Source organism: Equus asinus, chromosome 9 (genome assembly GCF_041296235.1).
Source record: "Equus asinus isolate D_3611 breed Donkey chromosome 9, EquAss-T2T_v2, whole genome shotgun sequence".
Taxonomy (NCBI): Eukaryota; Metazoa; Chordata; class Mammalia; order Perissodactyla; family Equidae; genus Equus; species Equus asinus.
Window position 1 is genome coordinate 26,386,178 of NC_091798.1, and position 12,741 is coordinate 26,398,918.

Below are 12,741 nucleotides of genomic sequence, written 5' to 3' on the forward strand. Positions count from 1 at the left end.
CATGAACTCAAGGCTGACAGAACTCACCTGGATACACTAGCAGCCTTAGCTCTGTGAGGCGCCACTGCCATAGGGAGATTCCCCAGAAGCCCAGGGCAGACCCTGCAGAGGTTTCCGGGGCACATCCAGAGTGCAGGGTTCCCCTGGACCCAAGGGAACCCGCACTGGGCCCCATCCCTCAACACCCAACAAATGCACCCCCAATGGGAGACCAGCCAGTATTTTGCCTTTTCAAGTTTTTATTTTTATACATTTTTTTGTATTAAAAAGAAAAGCATAATTACCACAAATTACAAAGGACTAAAGCAGGACTAGAATAATGAATGAATCACTTCAGCCTGGAAAGCAGATACTCTCAATAATATTAATGTTATAATACAAGCTCATTCAAGTATTTTACATTTCTTTTTTTTTTGTCCTTTTAAATGTGATATCCTAGCACATGGTAAAGATAATGTACTATGAGCATAAGGTGGAACCTTCTCCGCAAAGCCAGATGACAAGTTTTCCTCTCCAGTGAGAAATGGGCTGTAAGTTCAGATCTTCTCCGCCTGTGCCATCAACACAGCTGAAGGAGAGGGTGGGGCTGAGGCTAACCTAGGGACCCTTCCACACAAGATACTCTGGGGTTCCACTCAGGAGGGTGCCAGACGATCCAGACCACTACCCAGACTTTTGGCAAAAACTTCCCCACCCCCTAGCTAGTTGTCTTCCTTGCCCCTCCTCCCCACTTCCAGGGCCTTCTGAGCAGCTTACTTTCTTTTGTAAAATCAGTCATCAGGAAAGGAGAAAAGAGCTACAACGGAACAAAACAAAAACGTAACAACTTTGACATGGGGACTCAGCTCTCAATCTGAGCCCCAGGGGCCCAGGCTGGGGCAGGGCTCGGCAGCCCTTCTCTACTGGTAGTGCATTTGCTCCCAGGCTCAGGAGAGGGTGAAAGAGAAATCTGCCCCTTTGCAGGGCGGAGGCACACAGACCTGTTTGATGCCCAAAGCAGGGAGGGCATGGACCAATCTTGGAAGGGTGCAGGACAAACAGAAGGATTTGGACAGGCTGTCACTTTGTGTCTCAGATCTTGGATCCCCCTGGGAGGATGGTGGGTGTGAAGTGGCAAGCGCCGAGGGCCCCCCCGCCCACCACTCCTTGCATGCTTGTCACAGATACATCGGTCCTAAATTCAAGTGTCTTCAGAAAGTGAAGATGTAAACTACTCTTTGCAACATTAACTCCTAACATGTTACAAAAAAAAAAAAAAGGAAAGAGAAAAAAGCCCCCTCCCCCATCCTCAGCCTATGTTGAGATGAAGTCCTCACCTCCCCACCCCAAAGGGGTCTCCCTCTTTCTGAGGTGTCTGTGGGGAGGATCAGGGAGAGGATGGCAGCCCTCCGGCCTGGGAGTAAACTCTAGATAAGAACCACCTTTTCCCACACTCCCAAGGCTTCCTTGTACCCCCAAACCCAGCAGAGGACAAACACTGAGGTTTCTGTGGTGTTGGATACAGTACAGGGCTGAGCGACCCAAAGGAAAGAAAGGAGGAATAAAGGGGTGGAGGAGGGGGTGCAGGAGTCCAGTGTCTGGTACAGTGTGGGGCAGGCACCAGACTGGGCAGGGAAAAGCCTCAGATCCCATTAGCAGAGCAGAGACAGGACGCTCATCCTTGGATTTCGAGACAACCAGCTCACAGGAACTGAGATGGGCTTCCCACATACTAACCACTGGGAGGGTAGCGGGTGGGGGTGGGAGGGCACAGGCCAAAAGCAATGAGGTGCCCAAGACAGAGGGCAAGCCCTTGCCAGCCTGGGATTCTGTATCCTACTCCTCACCTTTGGGCCCAACAGAGGAAGCAGTTGAAAAAGAGGGCCAAGGAAGTGTCAGCGACTGAGCAACACCACCATGAGCTTCTCTGTGCTGCCTGGTCCCCACTAGGGTGAACACGTCACCACGCCTGCACCTGACACACAGCCCAGTCTGTGTGGGTCAGTCCTTTGTTGCCCTCCCTAGCTTTGGATGCGAGTAGACTCCAGCCATTGCGTTGTCATCCACAGCCCAAGCAGTCAGTGGCTGGAGAAGAGAAGTCAGGTATACTCTATGTCCACATATACCTTCCTGCCGCGGGGCTTCTCCAACTGGCAGGATTCCCCCCAGCCCCCAAATCCTCCTCATCCCTCGTTCACAGGCGGGGCAACTGGAGGGTGGGCAGAGATGGCTTGCAGAGGGGGGATGCAAGATGGGGAGACCCCACCAGACCCAGGGAAGAGAATGGCATCTTTCTCCACCTTTTGTGAGACAGAGCCTCCTTGAGGTCTCAGAGGTCTTTCAGGGCAACACAAGAAACATGTCCAAGCCTCAGCTGCCAGGTGTTCACCTTTCCCCTCTGCGGCGGGGAGACGGCCAAGCTGAGGACAATGTGTCCAGATCCAGGCCAACGCTGTTCTCCAACAGTTTGAAGCAAACTTGGCCTTGGGGTTCCCAGGGTAGGAGGAAGGGTGTCACGGCAGGACAGGGCCCGGTGTGAGGAAACAAGCAGAGCGAGGACACGACACAGGACGTCAGCTTCAAACGATGCAACAGCAGGGATATTTCGGGCATGGCTCTAATCTGAGCCGCCCCCAACCCTCTTGCCCACAGGCAGGAGGCACTGTACATGCAACTCAGTCCAGAGAAAGATTCTTGCCACTCCAGCCCAGGCACATCCAGAGAAGGCGGGAGCTCTTCGAGTCGACTCCACCGAGGAAAACAGGCATTCGGGGATTTCAGATCCCACTTCACAATAAGGCAACTTTTAAAAAAATATTATTTCCAAGAACAAAACAAAAGAAATTCCAAGAGTAGGGGAAAGACATCACTTTCTGTGGATTAGGTGGGGGTTTTTTGATTTTTTTTTTTTGGTCTTTTATAGTCAATTTTGTCTTTTTTTTTTTTTTTCCATTTTTCCAAGGATGGAAAGATCAGAGAAAAATAAAATAAATCATCTTTCAATAGTCTTTTCTGGTATGAGCAGCGTCTCTCTGGGCTGGGGAGGACAGGGGCATGGGGAGAGGGGAGGAGGGAGAGGCTGAAACCTTCCCCCACCCCCACTTTACATCCTTTGGTTTCCTTCTCCCGGAAGATGGCAGAAGGGCATGGTGGGGACAGCAGGGAGAGAACACCATGATGGCAAGCCCCAGATGGTCAAGGGGCTGGTGCTTGTGGGGCCCAGGGACGCTGCCAGAGCCTTCAACAGGACAGTGCTGGGCAATGGGGCCCACAGGGCCTTCTTGTGGGCTGCATAGTTGGCTCGAGGGGGAGCAGGAGGAGGCTGTGGGTGGGGACCAGGGTTGCGGCCTAACAGCCGCGGGCAGGGCTGCAGAAGTGATTTTGGTAATCCAGACGAACTATCAATAATTTAAAACTTGATATATATATATATATATATATATATAAAAAAATCTCCCCCCTTTCCCTCCCCCCCTTAGAAGAAGCCAGGATGTGAAGAAGAGTCATGGAGAGGGAAGAGGGAAGGGGGTGTGTGGAGGCTCCTGCCCGGGGTACCTCTGATAGCCCAAATGGTGTATACATTGCTACTCAGCACAAAGGCCCATCCTAATGACTCTAAGGCCTGTCTCTTCTCTGTCCCCTCTCCTGGGACTGGGCACCCCCATGGACTCTCGCTCACCCTCACCCCCTCCCCCCACTGCAAACCCCAAGGCTAAGGGGCTTTTCACTTTCCCAAAGTCTGTGTGTCCGAGTGCTGGCTTGTCCATTTGGCATCTTCCCGGATGGGCTGGCCAGTGGGTGGTGTGGGGGGTTGGCTGATCATGGTGGCAGGCCTGCTGGAAGACTGGGAGGGGCACCGCTTCCTGCCCTCACCGCTGCCACCTCCTGCTGCCACTGGGTGTCGCTTGTGGTTGCCCTCTTCACCCATCGGGGGCTGTAACAGAGGAGGGAGTCATAGGTGACCAGGGAGCACTACCCACACCCGCTTCCTTGCCAGTGCTGTCTAGAGACACCCTACCTCCAAATGTAGATAACAGGTTTAACCTTAAAATCTAATTACCAGTTTTATCAAGCACATCTCCATGCCAAGATGCCAAGCCCCGTGCTATTTTAAGCACATAAACTCATGGGGTCCACACCACTCTTTGATGTAGACATGATCATCTAATTTTACAGAGGAGAAAAAAGAAGCACAGAAAAATAATTTGCCCAGGGTCCTAGAGCTTGTAACTGGCAAAGACAAAATTTGGATCAGGCCTATCTACCCCTAAAGCCCAGGGTTTTATCTAGACAGGTTTCTGCTCCCTTTTTCAGAAGGGATCAGTGCTCAGGAGATAATACATGGAACGTGGCCTGCAAGATGCTGAGATGTCTCAGCTCAGAAGGCCCAGAAGCTCCTGGGGACTGCCTCAACCCCCTCAAGGCCCTAAAGAGGACACTGATCTAAAGTCAGACCACGATCCAGTCTGGCCTCACCACTACACCAAGCGTCCTGAAACCTCAAGGACATCTCCTGCCCTTTCTGGGTGCCAGAGCTGAACCCTTGTTTCATCCCAACAGGTCTTCCTATTACAAGGCTTCCCTGCACATGGGCCCCGCTCCAACCCCTTAAAGATGCAAGACCACAGACTTGGCTCTCTGTTGGGAGACCTGAGCAGTGCTGCCACCATCTCACTGAGTGGCCCCGGGTTTCAGTTTATCCACTGCTGCAGCAATGCTAATAAATCCTGCCTACTTCACCACACTGTGAAGGCTAAAGGAGGTCAATGTAAAGTGCTTAGCACACAGCACATACACTTTTTAATAAATATGAGGACTATTACTGCTTTTTACTTATTTTGCCTTTTTGCTAAAATGTTTCAAGGGAGTAAGATGACTGGCATATCCCCTACTACATTACAAACTCTTCGAAGGAAAGAGAGTCTCTCACTCATCTCTGGAGTCCCTGAAGCACCCAGCACAGACACGTCCAATCACTCCAACTACCACGTCCCTTGATACACTCAGCAGCAATAACCCTGACCCACCACTGGATGTCACTCTTGAGTCACTGCTCCAAGACAATGTGGGGGAAGAAGGGAGAAAAAATTGGACATAATTTATGAACATCTAGGTTTAGAACTGGCCTCTTCCAGACAGAACAAAGAGATTTACCCTGGGTCCCCATCCTGATCAACTAGCAGTGGCTAACTAGGGCACAGCAGCAGGAAGGCTGTGAGATCAGAGAGAGAGCACTCCGATGGTTTAGCCACATCTACCAGGGGAAGGGGGAGGAGGGGCAACCACACGACCCCCTCTAATTGGCCTTCACTGTCCTCTGCTCACTGTCTGTTTTATAGATGAAGAAACTGAGGCCCAAACGCGGGCAAGGGTCTCTAGGCTAGCGGCACAGCTGGGATGAGTTTTCTTTCCAGGACAACTAGGGTGAGAAAGACAACAGACTTTCACTCACATCCACTCGGAAGTCTTCGAGACGTCGGAATTTGCCGAGGTATTCTTGAAGTTTGGGGTTAATGTCCAAATTTTTGGCTTTGGAATATTTCAAGAAGGCCCAGAACTTCTCCAGCCCATAGAGTTGGCCTGCAGGGAAAGAAGAGAGAGCGGGAGAGAAAAGCTGGGCTGGTGAGAACAAAGCAGTTCAGAGGACAGGGAGGTGTGAGGGTGAGCGGGGAGAAGGCCAGGATGACCAGGGCTCCAACTCTAGCTCTCACCAGCTTCATAGTCCTTCACGGTCTCCTCCTGAAAATCCTTGAAGATGTCCAGCCGGAACTTCTTTTCCAGGCCGTAACTGTAGTATCGAAAAAGGCACTCCAAACCATATCTGTGGGAGAACACAAGTCAGTGAAATCAGGACACAGTTTCTTTATCTGTAAAACAGGAAAATGCACCTGCATAACGATCAACTATAAAACAGTTCAAACACTTGGATTATTGAGAAAATGGTAAACATTCTTTAAGACGGCTAACATTTAATGCTAGTCTGACCAGTTCCAGCATTAATGCTTCCAGTTTGCCAGGGAAACTGTGGCCAAATGAACAGCCCCCTACCCACACCACCCATTTGTTTACGGAGTATCACTGGCTGCTTTCTGCTAGAAGAGCAGACCTGAGTAGCTGCGACAGAGACCTTATGTTCCACAAAGGCTAAAATATTTATCGTCTGCCCCTTTACAGAACAAGTTTGCCAATCCCAGGGAGGAGCACTCTGCAAGGCAGCCTGACCACGCCAATGAGCAGTTCTGTTCTGTGATCTGATTCAGAAATTTCACTTCTAGGAACATACGTAAGGGTAATAAGCAAAAATGTAGATATAGATTTTACAGATATACAAAACTGTTCAGAGCAGCATTATTAAACAAAATTTAAATGTCTTAGAGAAGTGGTTAAGAAAAATGATGGTAAATCTGTACAACAGAATATATACTAATGGATACTGAGATGCTTACAATATATTATCAGATGGAAACGACATTTCAAACTGTTATATGTACGATGAGCCCATTTTTATAAAACCAAGATGTAAATTTTACATCTATACATGCACAGAAAATCTAGAAAGACACACTTAAATATATTAACACTGGTTATCTTTGACAGTTGGAATTTTCAAATTAACTATGTTTTCTAAACTTTCAGCAAAAAGCATGTAATAGCTTTTGTAAGAAGTTATTTATGTAAGAAGGCAAAAAGTCAAACATTTTAACAACAGAGAAAAATGCTCATGCTTACATAAGACACAAGAATGCATTCACAGGATCATCTAAATACATCAAATATGGCAGAACATTAACACTGGTTGTCTCTGGACTCAAGAGTGTTTTCCCCCAACTTCTTTAAACATTTCTGTACTTTCCACATTGATTACAGACAGAACATTTTACTTGGGGGGGAAATGTCTTGTTTTTTTTTAATAGCAAAATATTGAAAACTACCAAAGTATCTATTAATAGGGGACTGGTTAATAAATTATGGTACATCCATGAAGTGTAAGACCTTACAGGCTATAAAAAAGTCAAGAAGGTTATTTACATATGGATATGGAATGATCTCTAAAACAGATCATTAACTAAAAAAGCAAGGTGCAAAATAGTATCTAATAGAGGTCATCTTTTGTATAAACAAAAGGGGGGTGTGTGTGTGGGAGACTACATAGGAATGTCCTTGCTTACACGTAGGCAAAGTATTTGTAGAAAGGCGCTACAAGATTCTCAAAGTACTGGTTGCCTGTAGGGAAAGAAACTAGACGGCAGGGGGACAGGGATGAGACTACTCACTATATAACCTTTGACCTCTTTGAATTTTGAACCATGTGAATATATTACTCATTCAAAAATAATAAAGTTTTTATAAAGTATATGAAGTACACACACAAGAGATCTCCAGTTACAGTCCTGGAAGCAGATCCACTGGGGACCCGTCACCAGCCCCAGCCCGCTCACCTGTAGCCTTCTTTGGCATCCTCCAGAGCCAGTTGCTTGAACTCCTCATACATCTTTTTGTTGAAGTGATCTCGGAGGAAGAAGGACCAGAAGCGGAAGAGAGTGTTCATCTCCTGAGACTGGCCAATGCCCAAGCGTTTCCGCTCTGATGGGGGAGGAAGGAGGGAAGACATGTGTCAGGCCAGGCAGCCTGTGCTACAGGGGACAAATGAGCCCGGGGCTCAAGGACCTTGGTGCCTTCTCCAGCACCTCCCAAATCCCTTGCTCCTCATCTGCCCCTTTAGTCTTTCGGGAGATATTTATTGAGCACTAACTACTCTGTGTCAGGCCCTGCTGCTGGACACTGGGCCTGAGCCTCACCAGAAGCAGGTGGCATCAGCTTCTGAACCAGGGGATCCTGGTCTATCTCTTCACCTCAAACGGGACTGCTCTCAAGTGTAGTTAGAAGAAGGAAAAGCATGAACACATAATTTGTACATTCCAACAAATTATAGTCTTCATTTCATTACTCATTACCAATAATTATTTCAGGAGTCCTACAACAAGCACAAAATGGTAACATTAAAAAAAATACACAACACCGAAGCACAAGTAATAAGAAAAAACAAGATAAATTTGATACTAAAAAATTAAAAATCTTTGTGCTTTAAAGACATTATCAGCAAAGTGAAAAGACAATCCATGGAATGGGAAAAGATATTTGCAAACCATCAATTTTATAAGGGACTCGCATCTAGACTATATAAAGAACTCTTACAATTTAATAATAAAGACAAATAATCCAGTTAAAAAACAGACAAAGAATCTGAGTATTTCACCACAGAAGATATACAAACGGCCAAGAAGCACAAGAAAAAATGCTCAACATTAGCTATCAGAGAAAGGCAAATCAAAACCATAAGGAGTATCACTTCACACCCACAAGGATGGCTATAATCAAAAAGACAGACAATAACAACTGCTGGGAGGGTGGGGAGAAATCAGAATCCTCGCACACTGCTGTCAGGAATATAAAATGGTGTCGCCACTTTGTCAAACAGTCTCCCAGCCCCCAAAAAGTTAAACACAGAGTTACCATGTGACCCAGCAATTCCTCTCTTCCACCCAAGATAAATGAAAACCTAAGCCCACACAAAAACTTGTACAGGAATGTTCACAACAGCACTGTTCACAACAGACAACAAGTGGAAACCCAAATGTCCATCAACGGATGAATGGATAAACAAAATGTGGCATATCCATATAACGGAATGTTATTTGGTAATGAAGTACTGATAAGTGCTACAATATAGATGAGCTACGTATTATATGATTCCACTTATATGAAAAGTCCAGAATAGGCAAATCCAGAGACAGAGAGTAGACTGGTGGTTGTACAGGCCTGGGAGGAGTTGGATAGGGGGTGACTGGTAAGGGGCACAGTGTTTCTTTTTGCGGTAATGGAAATGTGCTAAAATTGATTGTGGTGATGGATGCACAACTCTTGAATACACTAACAGCCACTGACTGTATACTTTAAATGGGTGAAGTGTATGCGATGTGAATTGTACCTCAGTAAGGCTGTTATTACACATGCGGACACACCCCCTAGGGAGAGGGAAGTAAGGTAGAGGAGTCAAGCATGTAGCAGCCATGTTTTGCTAAACGAGAGAGGGTGGGGTGGGTTTATAATCATAAGTGACATTAAGATTGGTTCTGTGTATCTTTTCAGCCAACCTGACAGAAGCCTAGTTAAGGCATCTGATTTTATGATAAAGGAAACACGTGAGAGCATCTAGAGAGTTCTTTCCCTACACTGTCTTCTAGGGCAGGGTGAGCAAACTGTTTTCTGTAAATGGCCAGGGTAAATCTTTTAGGCTTTGCAGGACACATACCTCTTGTTACAAATTCGTCTTTTTTCCCCCTACAACTCCTTAAAAACATGAAAACTGTTCTTAGCCTGTAGGCCATGGTTAGGCAACCCCAGTTCTAGAGAATATATCATGCCACATGCACACCCTTTTGTGATGGACACTGGACCACACTGGACAACGGCTGAGTTGGCAGTCTTGCCAGAAACAGGAAAAACTGATGATTTTTATATCAAGAGAAGATCAAGGAACAGGAATGTTCTAAGCACCAGATTCTTTTAGCCTCTGTATTCCAAAACTTCCTGGCCTGAGTCTAACTTTAACCCTTCTTGCTGTAATGTCACAACACTTCTTGGTCTGAGGTCAGAGAAAACAGTTACCTGCTCCACCAGCCCCTACACCCCGGATCCAAGGAGTGGCCCCAGAGACGCAGCCCTCCTCCCTAGGTGCTTCTTACCGTTAAGGCAGCGCCTACGATACTTGTGGTAGACGTGCTGTGTGAACCCATTTTCCTTGAGCAGCTCATGGGAAGGATGCTGGAACTTGGGCAGCGACTGAGGGGTACACCCATAGCTGCCAACTGCAGGCGTCCCTTCGGAGGGGCTGGAGCTACAGAGGCCACAGAAGAGACAGTGTCAACCAGGAGCCCTGGAGCAGCTGGTCATCGGGCTAGGAGGGGCCCCTCTGGTCCCTTCCATCAACCAAGATCCAGGCTTTCATAGGGCAACAAAAAAGAGGTCCAGGTGCTATACCCGGCCCTTAACTGATTATATGCATGAGTCTGACTTCCGCCCAAACCTGTGCCTTTAACCATTTATTTCCAAGTTAACATCTCACCTTCCTTAATGAACTGTTATGGGTTAATCCGTCTATATTTCTGAAAACCGTGCATATTTTAAGTCTGCACCATCTTTGCAGGGAACAAAGTGCATAGGTCAGTGGCTCCCAAACCTTGCTTTGGAACAGGGAAAACTGGGGCAATTTTCCTAGAAATAAATATAAGGGATTCTGGGCCCTACTGTCAGAAACTGAGCTCGCAGATCTAGGGTGGGGCCCAGGAATCTGTATTTTTATTCAACGGCCTGGCTATCCTGAGAGAGGCAGCAGACATCCACGTTTGAAATCAATTCACAGATATACTGTCTGAGAAAATCTGGTCCTGTGCGGCTATGACACCACTTCTTTAGAAAGAAGCCTTCCTCTTCTCAGACCCTGGATTAAGGTTTGTTGGATTTAGATGAGGGTTCTTTTAATTTACAGACCAGAGGTTCACTCTTCTTGGGCCCATGGATTTCAGGGCTCTCCCACCCACCCTGCCGTCAGCCTGATCTCCCCTCCCCACTGCCCCGGCACCTGATGGAAGCAGTCCGGGGCCTGTGCTCGCGGGAATCCATCACCCAGCCCACATGACTCTCTAGGGGCGGGTTCGAGCTATGTCTTGTCTTCCTTTTCCGAGGCATCTGCAAAGGTCAGTCCAGGATTTTTTATTAATCATACTCATACGACTCTGAGGAGCATCCAGCATTTGTAGGACTAAGATTCTCTCACATGTAGGAGTTATGTCATAATTTACAAAGCATTTTCATTGCTCTTCTCTCACTGGATGTCCATGGCTGTGAGCAAGGAGCTGGTATGCCTATTTCACAGGCGAGGAAATTGAGGCTTGGGAATGAAGTGGCTTGCCCAAGGACCCACACCTGGTCAGTCTTCCTCAGGCCTTATCACGGCTATATGGGGCCACCACTCCCACACCCAGTCCATTTTGTAGACAGAATCACTCAATCCCGGGTGGGCCCACCAGCCTAAGAACACAGAGCAGCTGGGGGACTTGGCACTTTCTCGACTCAGACAAAGCAAGGGAGGGAAGTAAAGCACTGGAATGCAGTGAAGTGGGCCCAAGACTCCTAGCAGCCCAACAGGAGTGCCTCACCTTGGCATCTAGCGTCCGTCCTTCCTTCACCACTGGGTAAAACCGTGATGTCTGGCTTGAGTCTTTGAGCTGCGGTGTCCGGGGAGTGCGGGGCGTCCTGGCATTGCGGTAGTTTGGCGACTCTGGGACAGTGGTTGGTAGAGAGCGGGCGATGGTAGAGGGCTCAGGAGCACCAAACAACTTGTTGGCCAGGGCATCAGTGGGAACTGCAGAGACAGAGCAGCATCGGTAAGCAGGGGTAGGCCCATGGCTGTCTGTTCCCGGAAGGGCCCCCCCAGAGAGCTCCAGACCCTCCCACCCAAGCCAGGGTTCTAGGCGTCACCTCTCACCTTGCTGGAAGCGAGGTGGCCCAGGAGGGACCTCCTGGTTGGGATCCACAGGCGGCTCAGGAGTTAGTGTGTCAAACTGCTCCCGGCTGATCATGTTGACTTTCTTGAAGTTCTCAACTTCTTGCTGCAGAGGAAACAAAATGGGTGGGGAAAAGCTGTTAGTAAGCAGACTGCCCTAGCTTGTTTAGGAATCAAGACATGCAAGAAGTTGGAGAGGGCAGCTCCCACGTCCACATATGTGGAATTCTGGTCCCCAGGCCCTCAGGTGGCCCATTGCCATTCCTCAACCCCGGTTACCCAGGCATGTGTGCGCTTAACCCAGAGGGGTTAGCACTTGCCCAGCCCTCTCTGCAGCAAGACTGAGACCAGGATGCCAGCTCCCCAGGAACTCACAGCAGACTCCCCCCAACTCTCTTCCTGCCACTGTCTTCTCACATAATGGCCATGCAACTTTCTCCTCACTTCCACCAAACACAATGCTACTTTCCACACAGGTCCACCCCCCACCACATACATTCTCTCTGGAAAAATCTACAACAGAGGTTTGGACTTTCCAGACAGAACGGTTTTTTTCTTTTTTTTTGGTGAGGAAGATTTGCCCTAAGCTAACATCTGTTGCCAATCTTCCTCTTTTTTTTTTTATTTTTCCTTTTTGGCTTGAGGAAGATTAGCCCTGAGCTAACATCTCTGCCAAATCTTCCTCTATTTTTTTGTATCTTGGATGCCTCCACAGCACGGCTGATGAGTGGAGTAGGTCCATGCTGGGGATCTGAATCTGTGAACCTGGGCCGCTGATGTGGAGCACGCAGAACCTTAACCACTCGGCCATGGGGCTGGCCCCAAGACAGCAGTGATTTTTTAAAAGACCTGTCTTTTCTCCATCTTCCACATTCAAAGCAAGCTCCTTATTAAGGCTTTTAAACTTTTTTGTTTAGTTAATGCTGTTGAGTCGATTCCAACTCCTAGTGACCCTGTGTATAGCAGAGTGGATCCCTGCCCCGTCTGTTTTGCACCATCCTCTCACCTTCCAGTGCTGTTATCAGACAATACTCCACTGCTATGCACAGGGTTTTCATGGCCAATTTTTTCAAAAGTGGGTGGCCAGGTCCTTCTTCCTAGTCTGTCTAGGAAGGGTGACCCTGCTGGCATTTGAAATACCAGTGGCACAGCAATCAGCATCACAGCAACACGCAGCCGCCACAGTATGACAACAG

General features: G+C 47.9%; 1 protein-coding gene across 3 annotated transcripts in view; it reads right to left on the bottom strand.

The window, feature by feature from the left end:
- Nucleotides 1-3,398: 3,398 nt before the first annotated feature.
- Nucleotides 3,399-12,741, bottom strand: part of LARP1 (La ribonucleoprotein 1, translational regulator) — a 79,063-nt gene continuing 69,720 nt past the window's right edge. For all 3 annotated transcript variants that reach the window (XM_070517170.1, XM_014830020.3, XM_070517169.1), the window contains exons 12-19: nt 11,528-11,651; nt 11,199-11,404; nt 10,622-10,728; nt 9,726-9,877; nt 7,419-7,563; nt 5,691-5,800; nt 5,432-5,559; nt 3,399-3,913 (exon numbers count right to left, since the gene is read on the bottom strand). In XM_070517170.1, coding sequence (XP_070373271.1) covers nt 3,704-3,913; nt 5,432-5,559; nt 5,691-5,800; nt 7,419-7,563; nt 9,726-9,877; nt 10,622-10,728; nt 11,199-11,404; nt 11,528-11,651 — 1,182 coding nt within the window. In that variant the 3' untranslated portion in view covers nt 3,399-3,703. The remainder of the gene's footprint in view (nt 3,914-5,431; nt 5,560-5,690; nt 5,801-7,418; nt 7,564-9,725; nt 9,878-10,621; nt 10,729-11,198; nt 11,405-11,527; nt 11,652-12,741) is intronic.